General features: G+C 39.2%; 1 protein-coding gene across 2 annotated transcripts in view; it reads left to right on the top strand.

Annotated features, from left to right (window-relative positions):
- KCNN2 (potassium calcium-activated channel subfamily N member 2) overlaps positions 1 to 26,904 on the top strand; it is a 133,561-nt gene that overhangs the window by 88,974 nt on the left and 17,683 nt on the right. For both annotated transcript variants that reach the window (XM_046667572.1, XM_046667573.1), the window contains 2 exons: positions 13,903 to 14,044; positions 25,408 to 25,518. In XM_046667572.1, coding sequence (XP_046523528.1) covers positions 13,903 to 14,044; positions 25,408 to 25,518 — 253 coding nt within the window. The remainder of the gene's footprint in view (positions 1 to 13,902; positions 14,045 to 25,407; positions 25,519 to 26,904) is intronic.

Below are 26,904 nucleotides of genomic sequence, written 5' to 3'. Positions count from 1 at the left end.
GAACGTTATGGCTGAATTAGAATGGCTGTGTTATTAAGGCCTAGTTATGTGTTTTCTCTCCTGCCTCTTGTCCTCACTGGCCAGTATGGCAGCCACTCACCCCAATGGCTATTTAGTTTTAATTTTAAATTGGTTAAAATGTAAGGAAATTAAAAACTAAGTTCCTCATTTGTTCTAACCACATTTCAAGTGCTCCATACACACATGTGGCTAGCGGCTACTGAATTGGACAGCACAGGTATTGAACATTTTCATAACTTTCGCAGAAAGTTCTTTTGGACAGTGCTGTAATGTAGTTCATACTTCCCATTCTAATTTGTATGTTTCTAGGTCAGATATTTCCTCTGAGCTGCCTCAAATCCTATGTAGAACACACGCAAATACTTTATCTCCTGGGGCACCACTATGATTACCAAAGTATGCACATAGTAATTCTTAACCTGATTTGGTAGATGGAGAAGAAATCTAATGTTGATCCTTTGGACTTTTACCTGCATAGCTAGCCCTTCATTAGCTAAGTTCACCACACAGAGGACTTGGTGCTTTTACATCCAGCTGTTGCCTTTGGCTAAAGGTTTGACTACAGTGATCCTACTTTTGCCATTTTAATGAAAGGAATTGTTTCTGGGCTTGGAAGGCTCACATTCGATTAGTAGAGTTGAGCAGGAATAGAATTTAAGAAGATCATGTCATTGCCATGTGGTTGTATCGCAGAGATGACTGACAAGCGTTGCCCAACTACGCTGAAGCTCATGGGTTTGTTTGATTTTTGTAATTCTGATCTTTGATTGCTTTCCGTTACCAGCAAACAGCCAGGGCAGAGGTCATTTTCCATCCAGGCTTCCTTTTGCAACGTTCCTTCTTAGATTCCTGAATTCTCTGTGCAAAAAAGTTAATCTCACCAATTTGGCAAGCTAAAATTGTGATTCTTTGGGGGAAACCATCTGCTGTATTTGACATCAGCAATCATTTACCAGCGTATTTTGGCGAGCTGAGTAGGCAGCCCACTTTATTAAGTATGTGCTCCCCTCACCCCTTGCTTCTGCAGGTGATATGGGAAGTATTTTTTTTTTTTAAAGATTGGTACCTTAGCTAACAACTGTTGCCAATCTTCTTTTTTTTTTTTTTTCTGAATTTTCTCCCCAAATCCCCCCAGTACATAGTTGTATATTTTTTTAGTTGTGAGTCCTTCTAGTTGTGGCATGTGGGACGCTGCCTCAGTGTGGCCTGACGAGCGGCGCCATGTCCGTGCTCAGGATCCGAACCATTGAAACCCCAGGCTGCCAAAGTGGAGTGCACGAACTTAACCACTCGGTCACAGGGCCAGCCCCTGAGAAGTATTTTTGATTACCACTGTATATTCTTAAATTTCTAAAATACGAAAGAATTTTCCATTGGTTTTTTGATCCTCACTTTTCTTTTTCTGGAGTAGCTGGAAACTTTAGTAGGAACCACTGAAAGTTATGTGGTCTATTTGTGTGTAATGCTAGACAATGAGGCTGGTTTTTAATTTTTTTAAAAATTGTTAGTAGGCTGGCTAGTGTCAAAGCTTTTTGGATTTTCATTGTTTATGTAGTGATTTTTCTCCTTCTATTTATTTACATTTTTGCAAAATTTTATTTGCATTAATTTCAACTATTCACTTACTCACTTTCATTACTTTCAGCCTCTCTCCTATTTCTTGTTACACCACTCTTGTCTTCCTTTCAACTCTTCTCTTATTTTCTGCTTATATAAAAATATTTTTTCCAGGTTTAATAAAACATATTGTTTCAACTGCAGTTCAATTCCATTGTTCCTGTAAGCGTGTTCTGGGGTCTTCCCGTGGTGGGGGATGGATAGGCCGTTGGGGATGCGTTGGGTTTGAGGAAACTCTGTTCCCGCATGTGTTCCTCCTTCATGAACCTAGACCTGTGTTTTAATTCAGTTCATGACATTTTGGCATTGCAGTCTGTATTTTAGCTGCTCGTGCTGAATCAAGCAAGGTGCAATTAGTAGGCACTCTAAGACTAATTTTTAGAATTGAAGTGGGAAAATTTAACTGGTAAACCTTGAAAATGACCTTCTAAAAAAATCTGTGATTTTTCTCCTCAGCCTTGCTAGAGTCACCTTCTCAGTGTCCCTGAGAGCTCTCTCTGCTCTCTTGGTGTGGTGGCTCAGTTTTCTGACTCTCCGCTTCTTGTCTCTCTCTGAGGAATAAAGCAATGACGTTCAGGAATGTTTTGCTTCCCTAGAAGCACCGCCTGGAACTGTAAAGCACTGGAGGCTAAGAGTTCTTGTCAGCATATGTTCTAAGTAGAAATTTTCATTTGCTGTATTTTGAAAATTAAAAATTTAGAGTCAATTCATGATAATTGCCTGTTATCAAGATGATACCTTAGTGCTCAGTTGATTTGGATCATTGGGACATTTTCTTTTTTAGTTGACTAAAAGTCCCAAACAGAAGCCCTGTCAAAAATTTGTTAGAAATGAGTGGTAAGATGCTAGACACAGGAACATACCTTTCTCCTCCCCTGCCCCCTTGAGGATGGAGGTACCGGAGATGGTGGGAGGAAGGGCAGCTGAGGAGGCAGGAGAACAGAAAGGCCTAGAAAGGTGGTGAGCCTTTTCTTTTTTTTCATTTGCACTCTTGTTGCTGAACACCCCTCCTCCTCCCTACTCTCCTTATTTCGTGGACTGATCTACCCTCACCCCATGGTGCTTTTGCTCTGCCAGGATAGCTCCAGACTCACCGCCTCCTCTCCCTCCTTCCCTTCTCCAGTTCTTTCCATTCTTTCACATCTTAGTGGTACTGGCCACTGTGCTCCTCAACAGTGACAACAGAATGTGGTGCAGAGGAGAAGGAAGCCAACCCAAAAGCTGCCTATGCTCAGAAAAGCCCTCATGTTTGCCACCTCACCTGTGTGCGAGAAGGTTTTCTTACAAATTAGTGACTTTTCTTTGTTTCTACTTTTACACAAATAGAGAAGGATTTGGTTAATGTAGAACACAAAAACAGTCTTTATCTACTGATCAAGTAGCATTTGGATGGTACTTTGTCATCTCAGTACTCGCAGCCACCCTGTGAGGTAGCTGGCTCTGCTCCTCATGTTGGAGGAAAGGAAGCTCAGACATTAAGACTGGGTGCTGTGGGTCACATGGAGCGAAGAGGGGGGCAGTACCTCTGAATCCAGAGCAGTCCTTCCTTGATTTGATCTCAGAGTAAGTAAACAAGACCTTGACTTTTGTATCTTCAAACGCTGGTTCAATTCCAACATGGCCTAGTTAGAAAAATCCACAGGGTTTTTTTTTTTTTTTCTTTTTCTTACAGATTTAGGAGTTAAGATCTGGTCTTTGATCTAGCCACTCTCAGGGGTGAAATGTGAAGATATGCTGCCCCCTCAGATCTATGTAAGATTGGATATGAATGGAACCCGCATCCAGACACACACACAAACACACACACACCCCCCAGGGGATGCCCCAAAGATTCTTGGTAACACCTCAGGGCTGCCGCTTGTAGAGTGACCCGGACTTGTTTGTATCACCTGTGACTCCTGTTTCTGACGTGGAACATCACCTGCTCCAAATTGCTCACAAGGGGCTTTTCGCTTGAAGGTATTCCTGGCAACATCCCCTCACAGCCCTAACTCTTGCATTAGTCAGGCCAAACTCAGCAGAGCAGTTGTGGGGATTAAACTGGTGTGGCACTGCCACCTAGTGACTGCCCGCCAGTCGCTCTTCTCAGCCTCCAGAAGGGAAGTGAATCTCTCTGCTGGATGCAACTCATGTGGAAAATCATGGTGGTGGCTACTAAAACCATAGCCCGCCAGGCCAGGGGGAGATCTGGTGCCTCTGCTCTCAGCAGAGCCTGGCATGCATCAGACATGAACTATAGTAAGTGTTCTTGAGAAATTAACATTTTGGTAAGAGTATCTTTGGGCCTGGCTGAGCATGCCTCCATCTGTCTCCTGGGGTTCCACTTTCCCCTTGGAGGAGCTCACAGTGTGTGCAAGATGCCTGGCATGTAGCAGGAGCTGAATGAATGGAGGTTGCCCCAGAAAATTAAAATAACTACTGGTTGGGAAGTTAGTAAGGGAACAAGAAGGGAAGAGAAACTTGCTCAGAAATGCTAGCCCTGGTTATAATATTGTTCTGGAACTCACTATTTCTTTGATTGCCAGGGGAGTAGCAGGGTCTTGAGAATAAATCTCAGGCATTTGTGCCAAATTCCAAGGTTTTCTAGTTTCACTGCTCTCCAGATGTGTTGAAATGAAGCCAGTTCCAGATTTTCTGATGGCCACTGCAGAGTCCCGGCTTCCCTGAAGCTCTCCACCAGTGGTTCTTACTGGCAGTAGTCCTGCCCAGTGAGATTTGGAATTGTGTGGAGAAGGTTTTTCTGCTTGATTCTGGGCAGGGTGGGGGATGCTCTCTATTCTGCCATGCGTGGGACATTCCCACCAGCAAAGAACTGCTCTGCATCCTACTTGACCTTGGACTGACCTGCTGGATTTTCTGCATACAAAAAACCTCTTTATAATTTTCTTAGTTTAGACCTAAATCCATTTTACATATAAACACAAAATAGTTTTGCTCAGTTGTAATATACACTTGATTTTGAAGTAATGCTACGAGTATGTAAATTGAAGGAAAATTGTCATTTGTTTTATTTGGAATTTGACCAAAAGTTTTTCAGATTTCAGAAAATCACACCAGCTATGGCAGGGCCCCTGTGGCATCTTTACTGCCAGAACAACACACTTTCATCAGACTGCATTGCATTCAAGTGCTTTTACGTACAGGCGCAAACAACTGACTGCTGCTTATGTCTTCTAGGCTAGCCTCGCCTGAGTATTTAGATATTGAAATACTTGATTTATTGCAAATTACTTCTATTTTACTTCTCCGTATTACAGTTAGGATATTATATTGATTTTTTCAAATAGATCATGTATATGGATAAGTTTTATTATCTAAATTTCATTTCAAGATCTTAAAAGAGGGCATTATGTCTGCCAGCATTGAGAAGCACTGCTTCAATGGAGTTTTCCATTCAGGGAACTTCCTCACGATGGATACGTGTACCCTGGGGTCTTTCTCCATCTTCACCTTTAGGACCCAGACTTATTACCATGGCTATCTGGCCTGTCAGTTCTCTCCTAGAGCTGGACATATTTCACTGCCCCCTTTATCAAAGATAGTCTGAATGCTGATATGTCTTTTCACATCTGTTTAAAGTATGTTAATAGGATACTGTTGTGTTCCTATAGGTTTTTAACATAAATAATTGTCAAATGATTATGACATCTAAGACTATTAAAGTCTTGACAGATAAGTAATTTCTGAACTCACTTATTCTAACGTAAGTGAACATGCATAAATGAGTAATAGACAACAAAACATTTTTGTCATCTTTTCAGGGAAACATAATGAATGTCATTCTTCAAGGTTGAAAATCCATATGTGTTGTATTATCCCCCTCTTTTCCTTCAGGCACTTTGAGCTTTGTTTTAAAGGAAGCTTATGCTCTTAGAACATATCCACTGATGATCCCTACCCAAAGACCAATCTTCTGTATCCATACTGTGACCGAAATTCTCCTTAGCCAAGGTTAACACAGGAAAAGAAATCAGGGATTCGCATTACTCCTCCCCTCACCCCCACCTATGCACACACATGGGCAGGTGGGGGGAGTAAGAAGTGGGAAGAAGGAAGGGTTGGAGGGAGAGACAGGATAGAGGAGAAGGGGAGAGAGAGAAGTGTTCAGCTATTTGACTTTTCTAAATTAACAGAAGAGAGGAAAAAATTCCAAATGTGCAAGGTTAAAGGAACAAAATAAAATCAAAGTAGAAAACTCACTTTGGTGTTTTAGAGTTAATAAAGAATTAAGCAATTAATGAAAATTGAAGCTGGCTCATGCCTAAATTAAAGTTAGGCTTTATAGGTCACATTACACTGCCTATTTCTGCTGCCTTTCCTTGGATGCTTATTGGTATTGAAGGAAGTTTATATTGGGAAGTCTGTTTTCGTCATGCGTCAGTGATAGGGAGAAAATAGGAGTACAAGGAAAAAACTAGGAGAAAGTCACGTAGATGGGGGAAGTTGAAATTCTCTGGCCTGAAGGGACTTTCTGTAAGTTATTTGCAGGGTAGATTTATACATACAATTACAGTGTTTTCCCTTTAGAGCACCCTCACTCCGATAGGTTTTTAATAAGTGTTTGGACCTACTGGATTTTACTTTTCATTTGAATTTAAAATATAATTTTAGGGATTAGTGTTATATTATCAGACATTGATGTAACTTTCAAATCTGTTATATACATATTTTTTCTTCATTTGTCTTTATCTCTTGTATTACATTTATTACAACTTGCATATTACTTTATTATTCCTTGCAATCCATTTTCTCCCTTACTACATTTTAAGCTTCTCGTGCATGCTTACTATTTTTATTCATCTATGTGTTCCCAGTGCTTCCAAAAGTTCTTTATGCATATAAATGTTCAACATGTTATTGAATGAGAAACTCCGCCGAAATAAAGCTAACAGATGGTTCTGGACATTGACAACACATTAAAATCACCTGGGAAGCTTTAAAAAAAAAATCCCTGTAATGGCCCCACCCCACCCTTGGCTTAATTGGTTGAGGATGGGGCTTTTGCATAGCTATGTTTTAATGCTTCTCAGGTGATGCTCGTATGTAGCTACAGGTGAGCACCCTTGATATGGATCAGTGGAAATAAGAGATATATGTTACCCCTCCTTTCTGAGCCACTGGCACTGAGCATTTTTCTCCTTTGAACCTAAATATGTGGCTTCAGTGGACTTCTTTTTATGTTCATGTTTTAATTATTTGAATCACTTATTTTGTTTGCTTTTACTTTAAATCAAAACTACGTTGGGGTTTAGAGGGAGATAATTTATCACACTCTTTGCCCTTCCCTGGGTCTTCAAGTGGTAGACATAAAAATATCAGCTTCATTACTGGCATAAAGAAAATCTGGACACCACCACTTTACTCATAGCCAAATGGGCTTCCTGGTGTTCTGATGACTTGCCACTGAATTAGATGGAGTCATAGGTGCACCATTGTACCCTGGAGGAGTCACCCCTGCCCAGATAAGTTTACCGCATGGAGAACTAAATACACCTGCTCTGTGGGCAAGCCGAGCAGAGACAGGGCCTGAGCTACACCTGTTCAGTTCCTCCTCCCAGATTCTCCATTATTTTCTTTTACTTTCTGTGTTCGCCTTCTGGAAAGTCAGTTGTTAGATCTGCTATGTTGATTCTCTGAGAATGTATCCTTTTTGTTCTCCTTTTTCCCTTCTCTTTTTCTTCTACTTTCTGGGAGATTTCTGCCAATTTATATTTTCGTCATATTATGATTATTTTTTCACTGTAATTTTAAGCTTTAAAAAAGTTTCCCTTTTTTATTCTTTAATTGTACTTTGTAGCATCCTGTGCTTGTTTTGTGGATGCTGTGTTTTCCTTTGGGTCTTTCATCATAAACGTTAGGAGTCCCACCCCCCCCATCACCCTGCATTGTCTCAAGATTCTTCTGTTTCTTCCCTTCTCTCTTTCCTTCCTTCTGTCCTTTCTTCCCACCACCCCTTCTTTTGTCTGTTTCTTTTTTATAGAAAGTATACTTCTAAGGTATGTTGCTCATTCACTGTTCTTTCATGTTCAAGAGTGGGAATTGGAAGCCACCTGGAACCTAAGTATGAGGAGAGGAGCTTCATGTCTGGCGAATTCTCTGTAGGATGGCTAAGTGGAAAGCTGGATTTTTCATTAGGGAATCCTTGATGTTAGTACATGAGTGTCTTTTCCCTGAAGCTGTTCTGTTTCTCCAGAGAAAAGTGTTCTTTCTCTGTGTTAGTGAGTTCTGATATTAGGGTCAGGAATGGGGAATGAACAAAGGAAACTAGGAATGCTGTTGTTCACTTTGGAAACTTGAACTCAATCCCCATGTTTTCAGGGCCAAACATCTTTCCTGACCTTAGCTGGGCCCTGGGTCAGAGTCTCCAGTCTATCCCCAGAGAATAAACCTCTGTCTTCTGTTAGTTGTCTGGCTGTACCAGGCTGGGGCAAGAACCTGGGCATCTATCATTCCATGTGCTTAGACATCATCAGTTCTGTTTTCACCTTTGGACCTTACCCACCCATTGAATGGTACCTGGTTTCTCCAAGTTGTGAATCTTCTATGGGATCTATGACAACCTATGATTTTTAATTGGGGGTATTTAGGCCATTTATATTTATTATGGTTACAGATATGCTTGAGTGAATCTGTCCTCTTGTTGTTTGTCCCATCTGTTCCCTCTTTCTTTTGTCAATTTCTACCTCCTTTTGGATTACTTATTTTTTATTATTTCATCTTATATTCTTTATTGGTTTATCAGTTATTACTCTGATATTTTAGTGGTTCCTTTAGGGTTTATAGCATACCTATGCACTTAAATGTACTGTAACTAAATTATCACAGTCTTATCTTCACCACTTACTACAGTCTATCTTCAAGTGAAACTATGCAACTTTACATATAGTACTTCCACTTCTCCAGCCTTGGGTAGTTTTACAGGCATGTACCAATTAGTACTCAGCTGAATAGTCAAGGAGACTCCTCTTCAGATCTCTGGATCTCCATCCACGCAGATCTTGCCTCTCTGGTTTTTGGCCCTGAGAACTCTTGTCCTCCCTGGATTCCCAGCTCTGCCCCTCAAATTGGGGCACTCTCTGGTGTCCGCCTGATTTTCTTCCCTTAGCTACATCCTGGAGATTCTCTTCAGGCATTAATGTGGGGCAAGTGTATGACTCACTTTGTTTGTATACCATCTTTAGGGGATCACTGTCCTTTGTTACCAGGTGATATATGACTTTTTTTTTTTTTTTTGGTGAGGAAGATTTGCTCTGAGCTAACATCTGTTGCAAATCTTCCTGTTTTTTTGGTTGAGGAAGATTAGCCCTGAGCTAACATTTGTGCCAGTCTTCCTCTGTTTTGTATGTGAGTTGCTGCCACAGCATGGCTTGATGAGTGGTACTATATCCATGCCTGGGATCTGAACCCATGAACCCAGGCTGCCAAAGCAGAGTACACCAGACTTAACCACTATGCCACAGGGCTTGCCCCTAATCTACGTCTTTTTAACAATTGTTTAAAATATTTTGTCTAGTTTTTTAGTTGTTTTTGGAGGGAGAGTAAATCCAGTCCCTGGTATTCCATCTTGGCTAGAAGTGAATTCCCTATGTACTTTCGTTCATATAAAAATGTGTTATTTCTCATTCTCTGATTTCTCCTGTCCTTTCCTTTTGTTCTTGTGGGTTTATAACTTTTCTTTATTGCCTTACTATCATTTTAGTGGTATTTCAAAAGAGAAAGGTAGATTCAGGTGAGAGAACTGATGGTGGATTGATCACATGCATTTACATCTCCATAATACTTTTCACTGTATAACTGAGGCTGACATTTGAGACCAGAGCTGACGTTTGAGATGAGATCTTTCTGACATTCCTAGTATTAATAGTAAGTTTAATAGAGAAGGATTAATGAACACAATTTGTCAGTTGTTAACCCCCGTTGTTGAATTAGTTTTTTACAAGTATAAAAATACTCTGCAAATTACACCCAGATCTTGGAACATAATGTGATAAATCCAATTCAAGTTGACTGATAGGTAAGAATCATTTCTATCCCCTTTTTGTGTCTCTATGTGTGTGATCCTGAAGGCCTAACATGTGGCCTAGGGCAAGTCAGTTTGAGAACAAATATTTGACTTTGTCACACTCATTAAATCAATAAACACCAATCCCCTGCTATATTCTTTTAAGCCCTGTGTGAAGATACAACAATGAATAAGGCATGGTTTTTGTCCTCAGATTCTTCATAATTTAGAATCTAGGGGCGTGTTAGATAAGCAAATTATGCATTACATTTCTAATGACCCAAGTTAACATTGGTTGGTGGTGCTAGAGATGCCTACAAGTGGTTCTTGGGATACAGAAAAGAGACCTGTGGTCCACCCTGGACTACCATGCTGACTATAAGCTATGTGGAATCTGAAGAAGGGACCCATAGCCTCTCAAAGTACAAATCAGGGCTAGGAACATGGGGGAAGATGTGTTTCCTGGCAGAAGGAAATGTACCTGCAGAAAAAGAGAACTGTGAAGGAGGATGATGTAATTGCCAGCCATTAGAGTGGCCAAAGGTCCATTGCTTAGGGAAGGGTGCTGAGGGTGAGGCAGGAGGGCTGGGCTGAGGCTGCCTTGCTCAGAGGGAAGAATTCAGTAATTCCCTTGGAAAGATAACCCTGGTGAAGGTAAACACGTTATAGAAAACTCATATTTGCAATCTAAGAAACAGGGGCAGACCCACAGTCAGCAATAAATGGAGAAATGAATGGAAACTAAGAAAAGGAACATTTTGCTTCTTTTAAAACCTTAAAGCTGATCTCACAATCTTTAAGTCTATGAAGCTTACAGTGCTGTAAAATAGTTTCATAAGTCTTCTCACAAAACCCCAGAATTCTGATTTTAAAAACTTGAGATCATCAGGTATTCCTTGCACTAATTTTAATCTTATTTAATGCATTTTTAATTAAACAAGCATTCATATCGATCAGAATTTGAAATATGCTACATGAGTCATTCCTTCATGTCTTTCCCGGAACATTTCTCCTTGTGGAGAAGAAGGTTGGAATTGTCTGAGTAAGTTTGTGAAATGAACTTCTGCAAGAAATTTTTTTAACCATTTAAATTGTATATATTAATATTCACAATGGTGTGAATCTGGTATAAATTCAAAACCTGGCAGTGTTCTAAGGAATAATATCATCCTATTGATAAGTCTAATATTTGTTTCTGAGTTGTCCAAAAAGAAATCCTGATTATTCTTATAGTATCTAATGTGGTTCCTAATTACCTGCCTCTTCTTGATTATTCGTGACTAAGTGTGTCTGAATGTAACATAAACATTAATATGAGATGTTATTTTTCCATTCTGAGCTATTTTCTAGGCAGCTTTATTATTTTGTAGGCAAAAAAGATAATTTACTCTTGAATCCCAAGCCTAAATACCAACTCCTGAAAAGATATTTATTTCTAATTAGGTCCTTCAATACTGAATGACAATCTCTGACCCAGTAGAATGTACACAGCATGTAATAAATATTGACTAACTGATGTAATGGCATAATACTTGAGAGTGTTTGACAGAGTCAAATGAAGATGGGAGAAATTTGTGTATTTAAAACTTGTATATTTATTAAAAGTAAGCAACTAAAGAGGAGTCAGCCTGCCCACATGTTCCAGTGAATGCTTTTCGCTGTAATTTTCAAAGTCACTTACTGCCCCAAACTTTAAAAACCAAATCAAAAGTGTTCCAGGAAGAACAGATTCGAAAGACCTCCACACACATGCCAGAGTTGAGTTTTCCTTCTTGCTTTAGCAGTGAAGATGCCCTCTAGAGACCTGTGTTTATAGTCTGAAACCTCAAACTCCTCTTTGCCCTACCAAAAGAAAACCACATACCCAGCAGATGTGTCCTGATCACGTGTAGTGAAGAAATAATATGAAATGAAGATTTGACTGGGACACTGTCACATTTTCTAAGTATTGAGTGATTGAGGACACTTTACTGATATAGAGAGGGTAAAGAATGTGACTGTTTTCGTCAAATAGAGCGTCCATGTCTTGAAACATTAATGTAAAAGGAGAAAATGCAAGTCAAGTGCAGAACACCTAGTGAGCAATCCACAAATATTTCATATGCATCAGGGAATTAAGGCCATAAACTCTTTAATATAGCAGATCTTTGTGTAAATCATGCTTTAAGAAGAAACTTTGTTTCACAGTCAAAGATTGAGTAGAACATGAGCTCTTTTGCCTCCCCTATCTCTCAGATAGCCTACACCCACACCAGAGTAATGGATTCCCTGGTTTAGGCAACTGCTTGATGAGGAATACTCGATAGAAAGCCCTCATATCATGAGTGAGTTATAATCCAAAGCTTGCTTCTAATAGTCTTGTTTGAAGCGAAAACCACATTCTCCCATGGATGCCCCATTACACAGGCAAAGTAGGCTCCCAGAGCAGTTCACACAGCCTGTTGGTTCATGTTGTAGCTGAAGTACAGCACTAATCACACCCCTTACTCCTCTGTACATGTTATTTCCCCCAAAGTTCTTGGGGATAATGCACTCACCTGTCTTCCCGGAAAGCTAGGAAGACATCTTGACCTCCCTTTTGGTGATAACAGCCTCTCCACCCAGTCATTCTGGGAAGAGAGGACTCCACAGCTAGGTCATGGTGCCAGTTCTCTGGGGTAAAATAGTAGAGGTTTCTACCCTCCTGTCATCAGAAACTTACAGGATGCTCCTCTGTGGGGGCTGGCTACCCGTGTACATACCTTTCCCTTTACTTCTAGAAGATACAGTGATTGCCCTCACTCCTTACTCTTGGGTTCCCTTCATTCCAGCCAGGTGTTTCTCTTTCCCTGGACCAAGTATCAGAAGATACTATTTCTTAACTTCTCTCTTACTTCTTTGGAAGAAAACAAAGTACAAAACTGATAAGCATGGGTCTTTTCAGTATCCAAAGACAGAGGTAAAATCCACTGATACTGAGAGGAAGGCTTACTCTCTATGAATCTTCTCCACTTTTAGTAATAGATACAGGAGCTTTGACATGAGATGAAGGACAGAGAAAAACAAAAAAACCCACAGAGAATGCATTGGCCCAGTGTAGGTTGTATATGAAGTCAATCCTGGGGCCCAGGCCAGGGGGCAGCCTCCTTGCCACCACAGCTCTGGCAGTACAGACAGGGAGTCAAGTTGAAAGGCAGGACTGAGTGCAAGCCAGGGTAAGATGAGCACCAGAGGATTACCAGCCTGCTTGGGAGAGCAGGAGATGAGGGAAGGGAAGCTCTCCCCAGTGGCACCTGAAAGCTGAGAAGGAAGGGTGGTGCTTAGGAGAAGTTGGGTGAAGAGCAGGGAATGCCTCGAGTGACCAGAGTCTGAGGTCTGACCACCATGGAGAAGAGAGGAGTACCATGGCTACATAGAACATGCATCCAGGGCACTTTCTTCTAGAGTAACAACTCACATGGCCTCACTGGTGTATGCGTGGTGGATAGCACTGTCCCTATCATGGGCCAGGGGTACTGTTTAGAAATGCTATAGGATATCTGTTTCTGATATAAAAAATCTCCTCCTCAAAGAATAATCAGGATAAACTGTGTCCTCCTTCTTTTTGACCACAAGCTCTTTGTATGCAACTGGTGAGGCAATAACTTCTATTAAGCTTCAGTTCTTGGCAGGAATGTGTGATCAAAGGTGCAGTTTTTGTCTTCCAGGAGGACAGCTGGTGCAGGACCTCCAAGTAGATGGTTACGCTGTAGTCCCGTGATGGAGGAATACACAGGATGCTGAGGGAGCTCAGGGCAGGGGCTTGGAGAAGAAGAGACAGAAAAGGCTCCCACTGGAATTTATCTTTGAAGGATGACTAGGAGTTGGCACATTAGGGAAATAAAGGTAGCAAGGGAACAGCATGTCTCCTTCTGCTGTGAAGCTGTGAGATGAGATAGAGTGACTGCATATTGTCCTGTAAGCCAGTGGACATAAAGGAACGATGAGACATGAGCAGGGTTCAAAGATAAATGTGTGTTTGTCAGTTTCCACCAGTGAGAAAAGCAGTTTTCACATTTTACAGTTTCTCTTTCAGATTATTTTTAAAGTTGAAGAATTTCCTGATGTCTTTCAGATTGCTTAGGTGGAATCTCTATTTTATTTATAATAATGAGCTTTGAGAACCTCTCCATAGAGCAGTTCATAGAAGCTACTTAGTGAATTCATTGGATTGAATCCAGCTGCCCTTGGCAGCCACATTGTAGATTAATTATAAAGGACTGGTTTTGTTTGCTATTTTTCAGGTACCATGATCAACAGGATGTTACTAGCAACTTCCTTGGAGCAATGTGGTTGATATCAATAACTTTTCTCTCCATTGGTTATGGTGACATGGTACCTAACACATACTGTGGGAAAGGAGTCTGTTTGCTTACCGGGATTATGGTAAGTGTCTTTTTGCTTTCCATCTATTTTATTTACACTCAACAAAGTGCTTAGAGTGTTGGGTCCATGTGCAGAAGTCATTGTAAGCTGCTTTGTTCCCCAATAGCAGGAAATCAGTATAAATAAATCAGACTGTGTTGGGAGAGAACGTCAACAGTTTTCATCTTAATTCTTCTCATCATGAAGCTTCATTGAGGTCATAGAGCTGCTGGATTGCTTCTTCTGGGAAATGCAATAATTTCATGAATAAATCTGATCTTAAAGCTTCAACTCAGAGGGAGGAAATTCTTTGCTTGAGTATGAGTTCTGTCATTTCCTACTAGCTGTGTGAACTTAAGTAAATTTGTCTTCTCTGAAACTTACTTCCCTCCTCTGTAAAATGTACAACATAATAACTATCTTGCAGCATGTTGAAGGGTTGAAGAATTATATGACATTTTATTAATTATATTTATTATTTTAACAAATATTTGTTGAGTGCCAGTAATATGCCAGGCACTGGCCTAGATACTGGGAAGACAGCAAAAGAAGATGGAAACTGTTCCTGTCCTGCCTTCATGAAGCGTACAGGGGAAGACCTACTCTTAAAATAAGTGAAAAATAATTGTTAATTGATTAGAAATTGATCCCTGAAAAGTTGACTTATAAGCTGATATGGGAAGGGAGGGTAGTCAGGCGAAATGAGAGGAAGGAAGGGCATTCCAGGAAGAGGAAATGATTGGTTTGAAGGTAATGAGGCAAGGAGGAGCTTGGGACATTGGAGCAAGGCCACTGGGCCAGGAGCATACAGAGTAAAATGGGAAAGTGGCATAGCATGAGGCTGGGGTCCGGAGGCCAGGACTTGTGGAGCACTTGAGAAAGGTTTGCTGCCTATGGTGACACTCAGCTGGCTCAGACCTGTTCCTTGCCCCTTACACACTACGATTTGGCTAGGACTGGTTTGTACTATTTGTTTCAGATATATGAAAATGTAAGGCTAGCAAGTGGTCTAAAATTTATTATAATGTGCTGTGATCTTTTAAATGTTTAAGCCAGAGGTAGTTTCAAATTGATGTACCATTTTCAGTAACCTAGGTTCTCTTCATTCCTCATCTGCTTTTTATAGTTTGATTACAGCAGAGAGTGTTATCTTGATTTTTATTTGTTTTCTGCCTCTGTAAGAATGTGAACCAGTACTAGGAGTTCGTTAGGCAGGAAATTCCCAGCATTTTTGAAGTTAGGCATCCCTGCCCAATGCCTCTGCTATGTCCACCCCCAGGTTAGCAGAAGCGAGGCAGGCTTTCCACATGAGGGCTTTTGAACGGTGGCCAGTGCAGCACATACCCTCACAGCAGCTGCCTGGGAAGCTGGAAGGACTGAGTGCCCATGGCACAGATAAGGTGGGAATATTCTTCTCCCACTTGGCCCGACTGAACTGGGATGGGGCAGCTGGCTGTGAAAATAAAAACCAGGGCCAATTTTAAGGTCACCAGTAGTAACAGGATGATCATTTCAAGTCACGATTGTGGAAAATATAATTTTAGGGGTCATAATCTAATATTATTTGCTTATAAAAGAAACATATAGGGGCCAGCCCGATGGCATAGTGGTTAAGTTCAGTGTGCTCCACTTTGGCAGCCTGGGTTCACAGGTTCACGTCCCAGGCATGGACCTATACCACTGGTCAGCTAGTCTGTGGTGGCAACTCACATATAAAGTGAAGGAAGATTGGTGCAGCTGTTAGCTCAGGGATAATCTTCCTCAAGAAAAACAAAGAGGAAGATTGGCAACAGATGTTAGCTCAAGGCTAATCTTCCTTAGCAAAAAAAAAAAAAAAAAAAAGGAAACATACAGTTTTGTGAATTTTAGTGAACATTTATTTTTTTTCATTACAATTGGTATGGTCCATTATGTTTACTATTGGATCACTTCCTCCTTTTTCCTCAAAAGATAGCATTTTATTATATAGTATAATGCTTTGGGAAATAAAATTTGCATGTGTGTATTTTTGGAGGGCCCATAACAAGCCCACAAGAGACACGAATGATGCTATTTATAAAAACAGAACTGGTAATGCAGAGTCTTTCCCCTCACGCTCTTAGAAACAACTTCCTTGGTATTCCTGTTTGGCAAGATGTCCTCCATTTTATTTTTGAATCAGGAATGACTCAGGGTTCATGCAAACAGGCTCATTTGTCATGGGATCAGAGCCAAATTTGAGGTTATCTCTGTCTGGATCTTGTGCTACTTTTATCTTTCCACGATTTTTTTCTTCATCCTTAATGTCTCAAGAACAGTTCCTTCAAAGTCTGTTCTGACAGCACAAATCTTCTGTTTAGTGCTTGAACTACTTCCTGCTACTGCTTAGGTTTCACTAGTGATCTTACTTTGTTTTAAAAAACTTGAGTTTATACGCAAGTTTAATCTATATGGACCCAATGGTGTTATATGCCATGAAATTTATAGTGACATCGTTCCTGCCCTCTAAGCTCCTGGTGAAACAGTCTCTCTGTTCTTGGGCTCAGGAGCTCCATTCCGTCTTCCTGATAAGGAACAGATGTCTCTTGTTGACCTGATAAAAAATCATTTACTTGCATGCAGAGAAATTTGAAATCCTATGTAAAGTTGGATTATCTCTATGCCCAGGCCAAGCAAATTCTCATGGAGTCAGACCACAGAGCAGTCTGCTGGGGGTGAGCTTCTGGGAGTGGATTATATTTCATGTAAGTTTTCTGGGGAGCAAGAGTTTATGGATGGAGGTTACTTAGAAACTAGTACTTAGACTGTTGGCTGACAATATGGATTCCTAAAAGAAAATATTTTTTTCATAGTCCATATAAAAGGTTAGTTTCCTTAAGATGAAATGTGTTTCTGTTTTGTCAGACAAATTTTGTTTTCTTTTGCTTTCAGTAATTTAAATAGCAGTTTGTCACTTTCGGATTATCTAAGCCAGATATGACTTGTTTTCAGTTTAGGCAGTGATTTGCCTATTCTCCCTTGGACTTTTGCAATGCGTGTTTAGGTAGAATGCACCTTGTCAGATTTCCCATGAGTCATCTCTCCGTCTCTATGTCCCTCTTCCTCTGGCCTTTAATGAATTGTGAAAAAGAAATACAATTTACAACACTCCTGAGAGAGCACAGGGTCATCCCAGAATCATTTTGTGTATTATATCTGAAGTACTGTGTTTCTTTGTGCTCTTTATATTTGAATTTTCTTGTTCTTGTGTTTATGAAATTTTGATAGAATTTATACCTTTATGTGGGTTTTTTTTACTTTAAAGAAAAACACAATTGATCTAAATGCTAACACCTATAAAGCTTTCCCATTTCAAAAATGCGCACACAAAGAAATTAGCACTGCGTGTTTTCTTCCTACAACTAATGAAAGTCATGAATTATTTCATGGCATCATCTTGAATGTTCGCATTTCCTTGGTAAAAACTCAAAATTAAACTAGTTTAAAATTTTTAAATAGCTTAATTGTGTCATGAGTTATATTTTTGGGAGCCAAGGACATTAAGATTAATCTGCAGTGCTCTGGGCAGAAATATATTGTTAAACTGTGAGGAGAGTTTTCTAGAATATTTGTAAGAGAACTAAATGGGTTTATCAAAAAATAGCCTCTCCTGGCCTGAAATATAAATTGCGAATCCAAGACAATCATGCAAAGCTTTGCATATAATTTTTAAGGTTGTGTTTACAATGTTATACATAGATGATTACGGAAATAATAAAATAAGTGGATCTGGGATATTGAAATGCTTTAACAGGGCTTCCATTGTGATAGATCAAACAAATCAAGTAGAAATTTCCCTTTTACCAAAATCTACCTAATATTAGAACTTCAGAGACAAAGATCTCTTCCTCTCTCCTGGATATCATTTTAAAAACATAAGATCATACGATTGCCTAATAGACAAAGTTACTCATTACCCTTCAAGAGAAAACCATCAAGGTTGTAATTACTTTCTCCTTATTCTTTTATCCTTCCTGTTTGAGGAGGTACTAAGGACCTGAGGATTTATTATTGTGGATGTCATGATAGCCAATGGCATGAATTCTAAATAGCTTTATTTGTTTGGTTGAAGGTGGTAGGGAAACAACATTGTTAGATCATGGTATCTTAGCTTTTTGTGAGCACCAGCTAGTTCTTCAGTATCTCCAACTTTATAATAAAGTAATTGTTTTGTTTAGCATTTAAAAAGTTATCGTATCTGTACATATAGATATAACATATGCTGAAAGATGTAATTTTCCCATACCTATGAATATGTATGATTATTTCAAGATTAGAATACAGCCTCATTGGTAAGAGTATCTCTTGTATTAGAACGAAGGTCATTCATTTGTAATTTTTGCTTCTTGTTCTGTAAAATTATGGCAACTCTTGTTGGCCCTTTATCTAGAGTATGGATGACTGAATTTTTTGGCCTAATTATCTTCATGGAGTAATATCTGCCCATTCCTAGGGACACAGGTTATTATCTGATAAGTGGCCCTCTAATGCTGATCTATAAACCCCTGGTGTTCGACAAAGTCCACCATGGATTCCTCAGCAAAAGTGAGGCCACTTCTGATATGTGTGATTTAGGTTTCTTCCGTCCCATTAGTATTTTTGTATAAACAAAAGCAATCCATGGGATTTCACAGTTCATAACAATTTAAAAATCACCACACCAGTTAATTTTTAAAATTTTACTCAGGGAACAAAAAAAGAAAGTCAATTTTTTACACCATTTTAGGATGAGAACATTTGATAATAATCCTGTCGGCATTGAATTTGCCCCAGGGTAAGGAGTCTTGATTTAGGGTCTCATGGCTACTCAGGCAGTTGTCCGAGTTCAATAGTTTCATCATGAAGGGTGGGAACGCTACACTGTTAGCCCAGTCAGAGGGTGTTCCAAACACAGTCCTAAATCAGCCAGAGCTTGTATAAAAAGAATGACTGGTATTAAAGAGAGCTAAACTTAAGGTCTGATTATATTCCTGCTACTTTCTGTCTTTGCGTTTAAGGATTTTCCCCCGCTGCCAGGAGAAGTGGAAATCCTGAGAAACTAGACTAAACTCATTCCTTGGTGTTGTCTGTGTGAATAAGCAAAAAGTTCCAGGATACTTTTACATGTCTTACATAATTGGACATGAGGTGTTCATATCAAATAATTTTGAAGACATTTCTGTTTGTTTTTTGCTTCCTTCTGGTATGTTCACTGAATCTCACCAAATAAAGGCTCAGTGAGGAGAGTGTATCTTTAAATTCTTCCAGTAGTTTCTATTTTGTGCAGAGCAGAGGAGGGGCTGATGGGCATTTTCAGTCATAAGACTAAATTCTCCACCAGCGCCCTAAGTGCACCCTCACGTCTCCCCAAGAAAATTTCTTCAGAAATCTGACAGCTGCTTTCTTCCAGGTACCGGCAAGTATAGTTGGAAGTTGTGACCTTCTAGCATCCAACTCGTTGACTCTACAATTCCACTTATTTTTCCAAACCCTCAGCACTTTCAGTTGGCAGAGCTGCCCTTCCTGTCTCTAAAATACGTGCACTCACAATGGCGCTGTTGCTAATAAGGAGATTGAAACCCAGGGATGACTCACTGTTGATGACCAGTTTGATGCAGCACTTCCTTCTTTCCAACCACCAAGCACAAGAGGGAGCTGCACAGGCAAATCACTCTAAAGCAGATTCTGGTTTTCCAAGCCCAGGCTTTATCACCGAACCTGAAAAACCACTCCCACCTTCCCCCCGCATCTTCCTTAGGATGAGGACATTCAAATTGACCTCTACCCCCCATCAGCAAATATCAACGTGTATTGGAAGATACTCAGAGGTAGGGCATTTTGATAGAGGGAATTTGTCTTCAAAATTACCTTGAATGTTGTTTATTTTCATGACCTGAAGAGATCTTGCAAAATTCCAGAGGGATATAATATTAAGGCGGAGTGTTTTATAAAATTTTATTTGCCAGAATTGATTGTTTTACATATTTTAATGAAAGAATATTTACTTATATCAGGCAAATGCAGTAAAAATGTTATTTATTTTTCTAAGATATTGAGTCAGTCAACCCCAGGGACAGAAAAATGGGCAATGTTTTCAAATACTCATTTTACCTTCCTTTTGGAGGACAAGTTGATATTTTAAAATGAAAGTTAATCAATCTAAAAGCTGTTCTATGTGTATTTTAGGTAAAAAGCATGATTTTTTCCAAATTAACTCCATTTTGAGAAATTTTAGTTACTGATAGTTTAATAAATTGGCTATCAAACTGAAGTTTGACCTTTTAGGAGCCACAGGAGGTGAGTAAGACCCAAGTAAGACTTGCAGGAGGATAATTAACTTAACATTGGAATTTTTTGAACATTAGCAGTTTTTTCATTGTTGCTGAGGAAGATCCGCCCTGAGCTAACATCTGTGCCAGGCCTCCTCTATTGTTGCTGCCACAGCATGGCTGACGAGTGGTGTAGGTCTGCACCCAGGATCCGAACCCACAAACCTGGGCCGCCAAAGTCGAGCACACCTAACTTAACCACTATGCCCTGGGGCCAGGCCCATGAACATTAGCATTTTTCAGCAGAGTCATTCTCTGTGGTAGTGAGTATTCTGGAATTTCCTGAAAAAATCATAATTTTCATTATTATGTTGAATCTTTGGCAGGTGCCTTTTTTAATAAGAAAAGAATCAAAACCCTTCCCCACTGTGCTCTTAAAGGAATTTCTCTTTTCCATAGGCTTGTATTCTTAAGTTATTAAAGGTTGATCCCAAAGTGTTTTTTTCAAAATGATTCTTGGAAGTATTTATAGGATCAACATAACCAGGTCATCTGAAGTAAAAATATGTCACTTCTTTGCATTTTTCAAACATTACATGATAAATAATCTTGGGGAAAACGAGATACCTGAACTTCTTTTACAGTTTAGGGACCCACCATGGCTTACAGTATCTGTGCTGTATGGGAGAAAAGCACTACATTTTAACTTGGCAGCATCTGAGACTCTCCAGGTGTTGGCATTCAACTATAGCTCTGCTCTCTGATTGGCATTTGTCCGTTCACTTTGATCTGGCTTAGGGTAATGAACATTAGTAATTACTTATCTTTTCAATAGTTATCTTTTCTAAGGACAAGGCCTCTCTCCCCCCTCTTCTTCTCTCTCTTGCAACATCTAATCTGTTAGAAGGAAAGATGATAAACTAGCCAAGGAAAACCTAAACCTTTGCTTTTAATATATTGGCTTCATAAACATACTGTGTTTTCTTCATTTAGTTTTTAGTTGCCCGAGTGTCCTGAAGTGGCAGGTTAATGATTTGCTTAGCTTTTTCCTAATAGCGTAAATGAAATGGGAGAAAAGTAAACCAGGAAACGTTTTCTGACTTTGGTGGAGGACTATGACTCATCTTGTTAAAGGCATACAGGGATCTTAATTTCGGAGAGTAACATATGTTAGTCCCAACTGTTTCTGCATCCATTGTGATGATGACACGCTTTGGAGAAAATGTTGTAAAAGCATATTTACTTTCATTCTTATTCACTTTATGAAAGAGAATGGTCCTGGAAATAGACACTGAGTGGACAATAACATCATGCCATTACCTAAATTACTATAACCATTAGTATGGTGTAGGAATTTACCTTAAACCTAGAAAGCTTTCAGAGGTGAGCCAGCTTCATAACTCTAAAAATTAGAAAAAATGAAAGTTATTCTGAAATGCAGTTCTATACATATCAAATCCTCTTATGATTTATTAAGAACCTAGGGAAGTATAAGCTTATAGTTCCTCTAATTAAAATAAGACTTACTACAGATAAGGAGTGAAGGACTCTGTATTCTAACAATCATAAGATTAAATTCTTTAAGTGGCTCTTGAGGTACAATTTAAAGGTACAGTTAGAATAATGGAATGAGGGATATACATAATAGTTTCAATAATTACTAAATTGTCAGATTCACTTGCTTCTCCAGTTTGTAACAAAGGTACTCGGTTTAATGCACAAGACTTTTGGTGACCTTGAGAATGCTCAACACGAAATGGGCCAGCAGCAGGAAAAAATAGAGCCCAAGAATAAACACAAATAAAATTCGACTTCTAAAGGTTCTTGATACCAGTGATTTTCCACTCCTGTTAGGATTTTGATTTCTTTCCAGAAGGATCTCAGCAGTGGCCACCTGCCAGGGGAGAACAATATTCAACTTCTAGCGCCAACTGCCGCCCACAGCTCGCTCTCTGGCAGTAGAAGCCCCTCACGTTTTTACATTCTCTGCTTATTCAGGAACGATTTCCTCCCTTGAATCGCCCATAAATCACTGATTGAGGAATAGCTGGGAGCATCATGCAACAGGTGATCGTGTATTTGTCAAGCAAATGCTGTCATGCAGTGGATAGGTAGAGATGGCTATTGTGGGTGGCCACTGATTCCTTCCACTGATTCTGGCTAGCCCTTCATCAGCGTTCCATAACTATTTCGACACTGTGGCTGATGTTTGAAAGTCAGTAAAATAGGTGTAGAAGCTTCCAAAGGCCATTCTGCAACTTCATTGGTATCCAGCTCTAAAATCACCTTGCTTCCATTGTCTTCACTCTGCACAAAATATCAGGATAACCATCACACAGCCCAGACATTTGTGACCCTGTATGCTCTATCCTCTGCCTTTACTTTCCTTGTTTATCATTTCCTGAATGTCTTCATAAGTAAATGACTCTGATAACCTTTAACTCTCTTGTTTAAAATAGAAAGTAGTCTAGGAGTTCACCATATTCCCTCCATATCCTTCTTCATCTAAAGCAGGGACTCTATCTTGGAATCACCTGAAGAGCTTTAAAAAATTCTGATGCTTGGGTTTTATCCCTGAGATTAGGATTCAGTTGGTGGGGCACGTGGTCTCTCAGCACTGGGATTTTTACAAACTCTCCAAGTGATTCTAGTCACACTCAAAGTTAAGAACTACTGATTTAAAAGTTGCACCAGTTATGAAATAGGAACAGTGTTGATTTATTTTGGTAATTAACCATATCGCTCAATTTTTAAACATTCCTGCTTTAAGAGTTTATCACATAAAATAAGATGAATTTGAATTTCTGGTTTTGCTTTGAAAGACAGTGCTTCATATTGTATCATACATATGGAAATGACCTTAAATAAGAATATGTGTGATCCTAACATAGATAAAGGTATTATGAGATGAGGTAAAGTGTGGGAAATATATCATTGCTAATCAAGCTTCATTACTCTGCTGTAGTTGTCTCATCTCTAAAATTAGAGGGTTAAACCAAATATTGTCTGAATACCTCCTGGCCTTTTTCTCTGATCATAGAATCGATATCACTTCATTTCTGAGGACACTGATTTCTTTATAGAGCTAGATGGAAGGGAATACACAAACCCTCTGGAAATACTGTATTTCAACAATATCAGCTCATTAATGAGGCCATGTCTCTATGATCATAGTTCTCAGGTTGTGGCAAGACAGGGCAAGCATATTTATTTTCTCCTTTGTTCCTCACACTCATTCCTCCTGCCAGATTTGTTTTAGCAATTCATTCAGTGAGCCCCAAAATTCCTTCTTTGGTCCATAACTGAATAGCTAAATTACATTTATTAATTCAAATAAAAATAATTCTATAATTAATTATAATAAAAAATAAGTCAAATATGACTCATGAAGAAAGATAATTTTCCTAGGTTGATTTTTTTTAAGGTTAAATGTAGATAGGTAATATTTTCTTTAAACCACAAATTGTTGTCACTTTTTAAATGTATAATTATGTGTTTGTATAAGTAATATGTATTCATTGTAGAAAATGTGCACTGTACAGAAAAGGGCAAAGAACAAAATGTCACTGATATTCCAACCACTGAGAGAGAACTTCTTTTCACAGTTGGACTTATTTCTTTCCAGTTGTTTTTTTCTTCCCCAGTGTGCATCCTTTTTAAAAAATAAAATTGGGAGCATATTATGTATATAATTTTCTAACTTGCTTATTTAAACATTATATTGTCCTTGAATATTTTAGAAATAAAATTTTAATAGAGTCATAATATATTGTGGACATGCTGTAAGTTATATAACCATTCCCCAATATTAGATATTTAAGTTGTGAACCAACACACTTTTAAGGTGCAGAGTTGCTATTACAACTCTGTGATTTTTAGACCTACTGGTAATGAGAAAAACCAGGTTACCACATGGGAATTTGAGATGCTCTTATATAGCTATCTGGTGAGCACTTTACCTTTTTCGCTAACTTTTAGGGGGTGCTACTAAAAACTAGTTTAGAAAGATTCAAGTCTGTTGAAAGATCCTCACGTATTGTAATGTTGCACTCTGTGTCCCTCTTCTGTGGACTCCTGCCTGTGCCCTGCCGTTCATGCTTTGTTATCTGTCCACTGAGACAGCTTGACAGTCTCGACTCTCTATGGTCCTCTCAGGGTTGAGAGTCTGTCTGGAAGTCTGGACTTCCCACCTCAGTTGGGCTCTTCCCTACCAGAATGTTAGCTGTGCCCAGGGCCAATGAGGTGGCTGTGGCAGCATAGCCTTGCCGCCTGACCCTGTATATAATCACTAGTCTTTCAGCCAAGAAGACCCCCACATCTCACAACTTGCAATGGGTGCACCTTGATTGCAGAAGAGGTGGACTATAATCTCCAGGGCACTACACAGTGTCACACGTCTCTTCCTAAGAAATCTGCACAGTGGCCTATAATTCAAAAAGGACTCATGTTGACTTTTTCAAAACAAAGGTGGCCCCTTAGTGCTGGTAAACCTCTAGAATAGTAGCATGGTTACCTGTTACCTTCGGCACTTCACATATCTCTGTTTTCCAAATTCAGATCACCGTGATCTTTCTCTGGTCCTTTCTATTATGCACACAGAACAGTTTGAAGTTGTGCATGTGCTCAGATAACGCATCTCTGTCCATTCCTGCTATATCACAGTTGATTGGCCAGAAGACCTGTTGGTCTTATCTTGAGAGAAGATTATGGAATGATATTATCTAGAGAATGATTTTTATTTCTACTGCCTGCATTTGTGCTAATTTACTCATTTATTATTTGTTCCTATTATACGTATATAACTCATTTTCTGTTTTTAAGAAGTCTCTGAAAATTTAGCAAGTTGCTTTTTTACCATTTATTTCTTACGATTGAAATGTGCTTGATTCAAATATGTTTTCGTTTTTAAAATATATGAACTACTATTTTTAATGCCATCCTAAAGGCAGGTTGCTTTGCTTGTTGACCATGTGATTTCTGTAATATTTATTGAAGACACTGAATACTACAGTTTTTTTAATCTCAAGATTCTTTTGTACTTGGTGCAAGACATTTTCTGAATGTGACTGAGAACAAAAATAACAACTCCTTGGGGTTCTCTTCTTTCCCGGTTTTCAGGGTGCTGGTTGCACAGCCCTGGTGGTAGCTGTAGTGGCAAGGAAGCTAGAACTTACCAAAGCAGAGAAGCACGTGCACAACTTCATGATGGATACCCAGCTGACTAAAAGAGTAAGTTACCACCCCGTATCTTCAAAGGGAAGTTTATTGTGGGGTGTTTTTTTTTTCCAGCTTTGGGCAATATGGTTCTTATTTTGACCTCTGAAGCTAAAATGACATGGTTTAAAGTTAAGGCATTCTTGGAATCAATCCATTTTTTCACATTTTAAGAATAGACTCTCTCTAACTTTAAGTCAGTTAGGAAATAATTGGACAACCTTGGTATTTACTCAAAGATAAAAATAGACTTCCTAAGTCTAAGTAAATAGGCCTACTTAACATTTAAGAAGAGACCAATATTGGATTGAATAGGAAAGAACGCACTGTCAGTGTAATGTAGAAATTTTATGGGAAGGTGATTCAACAAATATTTTACTCAATTTTCTGAAGACTGCAGTTGCAAAGACAAATAAGAAACAATCATTGACTTTTAGGACTCCAAGGTAGGGGCAGAGACAGGACCGTTTTATGATTTCAAGGCCATTAGAGAGACGTTGAAAATGGTTTAGCATCCTGGGAGAAAACGGTATTCACAGTGTGTACAGAGCACTCACTCTGTGCCAGCCATTGCTCTAAGCACGTCACATGTGTAAATTTGTTTCATCCTCACAACAACTTTATGAGGGAAGTGCTAGCATTATACCCATTTTACAAATGTGGAAGCCAAGATACAGAGGTTAGGTAACTGGCTCAAAGTCATTGTATCAAGGGGGAAAGCCCTATAAAAGGAAAAAGGTTTTTGCCAGACTAAATTTTTAGCCTTTCTTCATAGTTACTTGAGACATCAAAACAACAAGGGCAAAAATAACTAAAAATTATTTTATAGCAGAGTCATCTTGCTATGTAACCACTCCTCAAAATGGAATCCAATCAGGCTGTCATAGAAATGACAAAACACATTGTCATTTAGTAACTTTACCCATAAAAGAATCAAGAGAGATTTCCAGCAGAGTTCCAATTTTCAGTGTTTTTACTTACTCTTGATTTTGGCTGTATGTATAAAAGTAATCATGTTTAATTTGGTAAATACTTCTTAATAGATCAGTCACTAGATTGCACATATTTATTTATACAGATAATATTTATGAAATAGAAATTAGCAAGGCAATTGGAATTCATGTTTCCAAGTCTTACTGATCAGACACTATTGTGAGACCTATTGCAGTTAGTAGGTCCACATAAATTCTAGAGGCTCAGAGCCACTCAATTGCAGATGCTATGCTTTTTACCTCTTTGGAATGTCTTCTGCTGTACACAGTTTTCTCTCATTTTCTTCCAACTCCTGAATTCGCTGTCCAAACTTGTGAACATTTCTAAATGTTACAGAAAAGAGTGGAGGGAAAGAGGTCAGTGAGGAGCTGGATGGAGGGCTGGGCTTCCTGTGACTTTCAAGATACA

The sequence above is a fragment of the Equus quagga genome, chromosome 7 (genome assembly GCF_021613505.1).
Source record: "Equus quagga isolate Etosha38 chromosome 7, UCLA_HA_Equagga_1.0, whole genome shotgun sequence".
NCBI classification, from domain to species: domain Eukaryota; kingdom Metazoa; phylum Chordata; class Mammalia; order Perissodactyla; family Equidae; genus Equus; species Equus quagga.
Note: the sequence above shows the minus strand (reverse complement) of the source record. Positions and strands in the feature narration are given on the sequence as shown.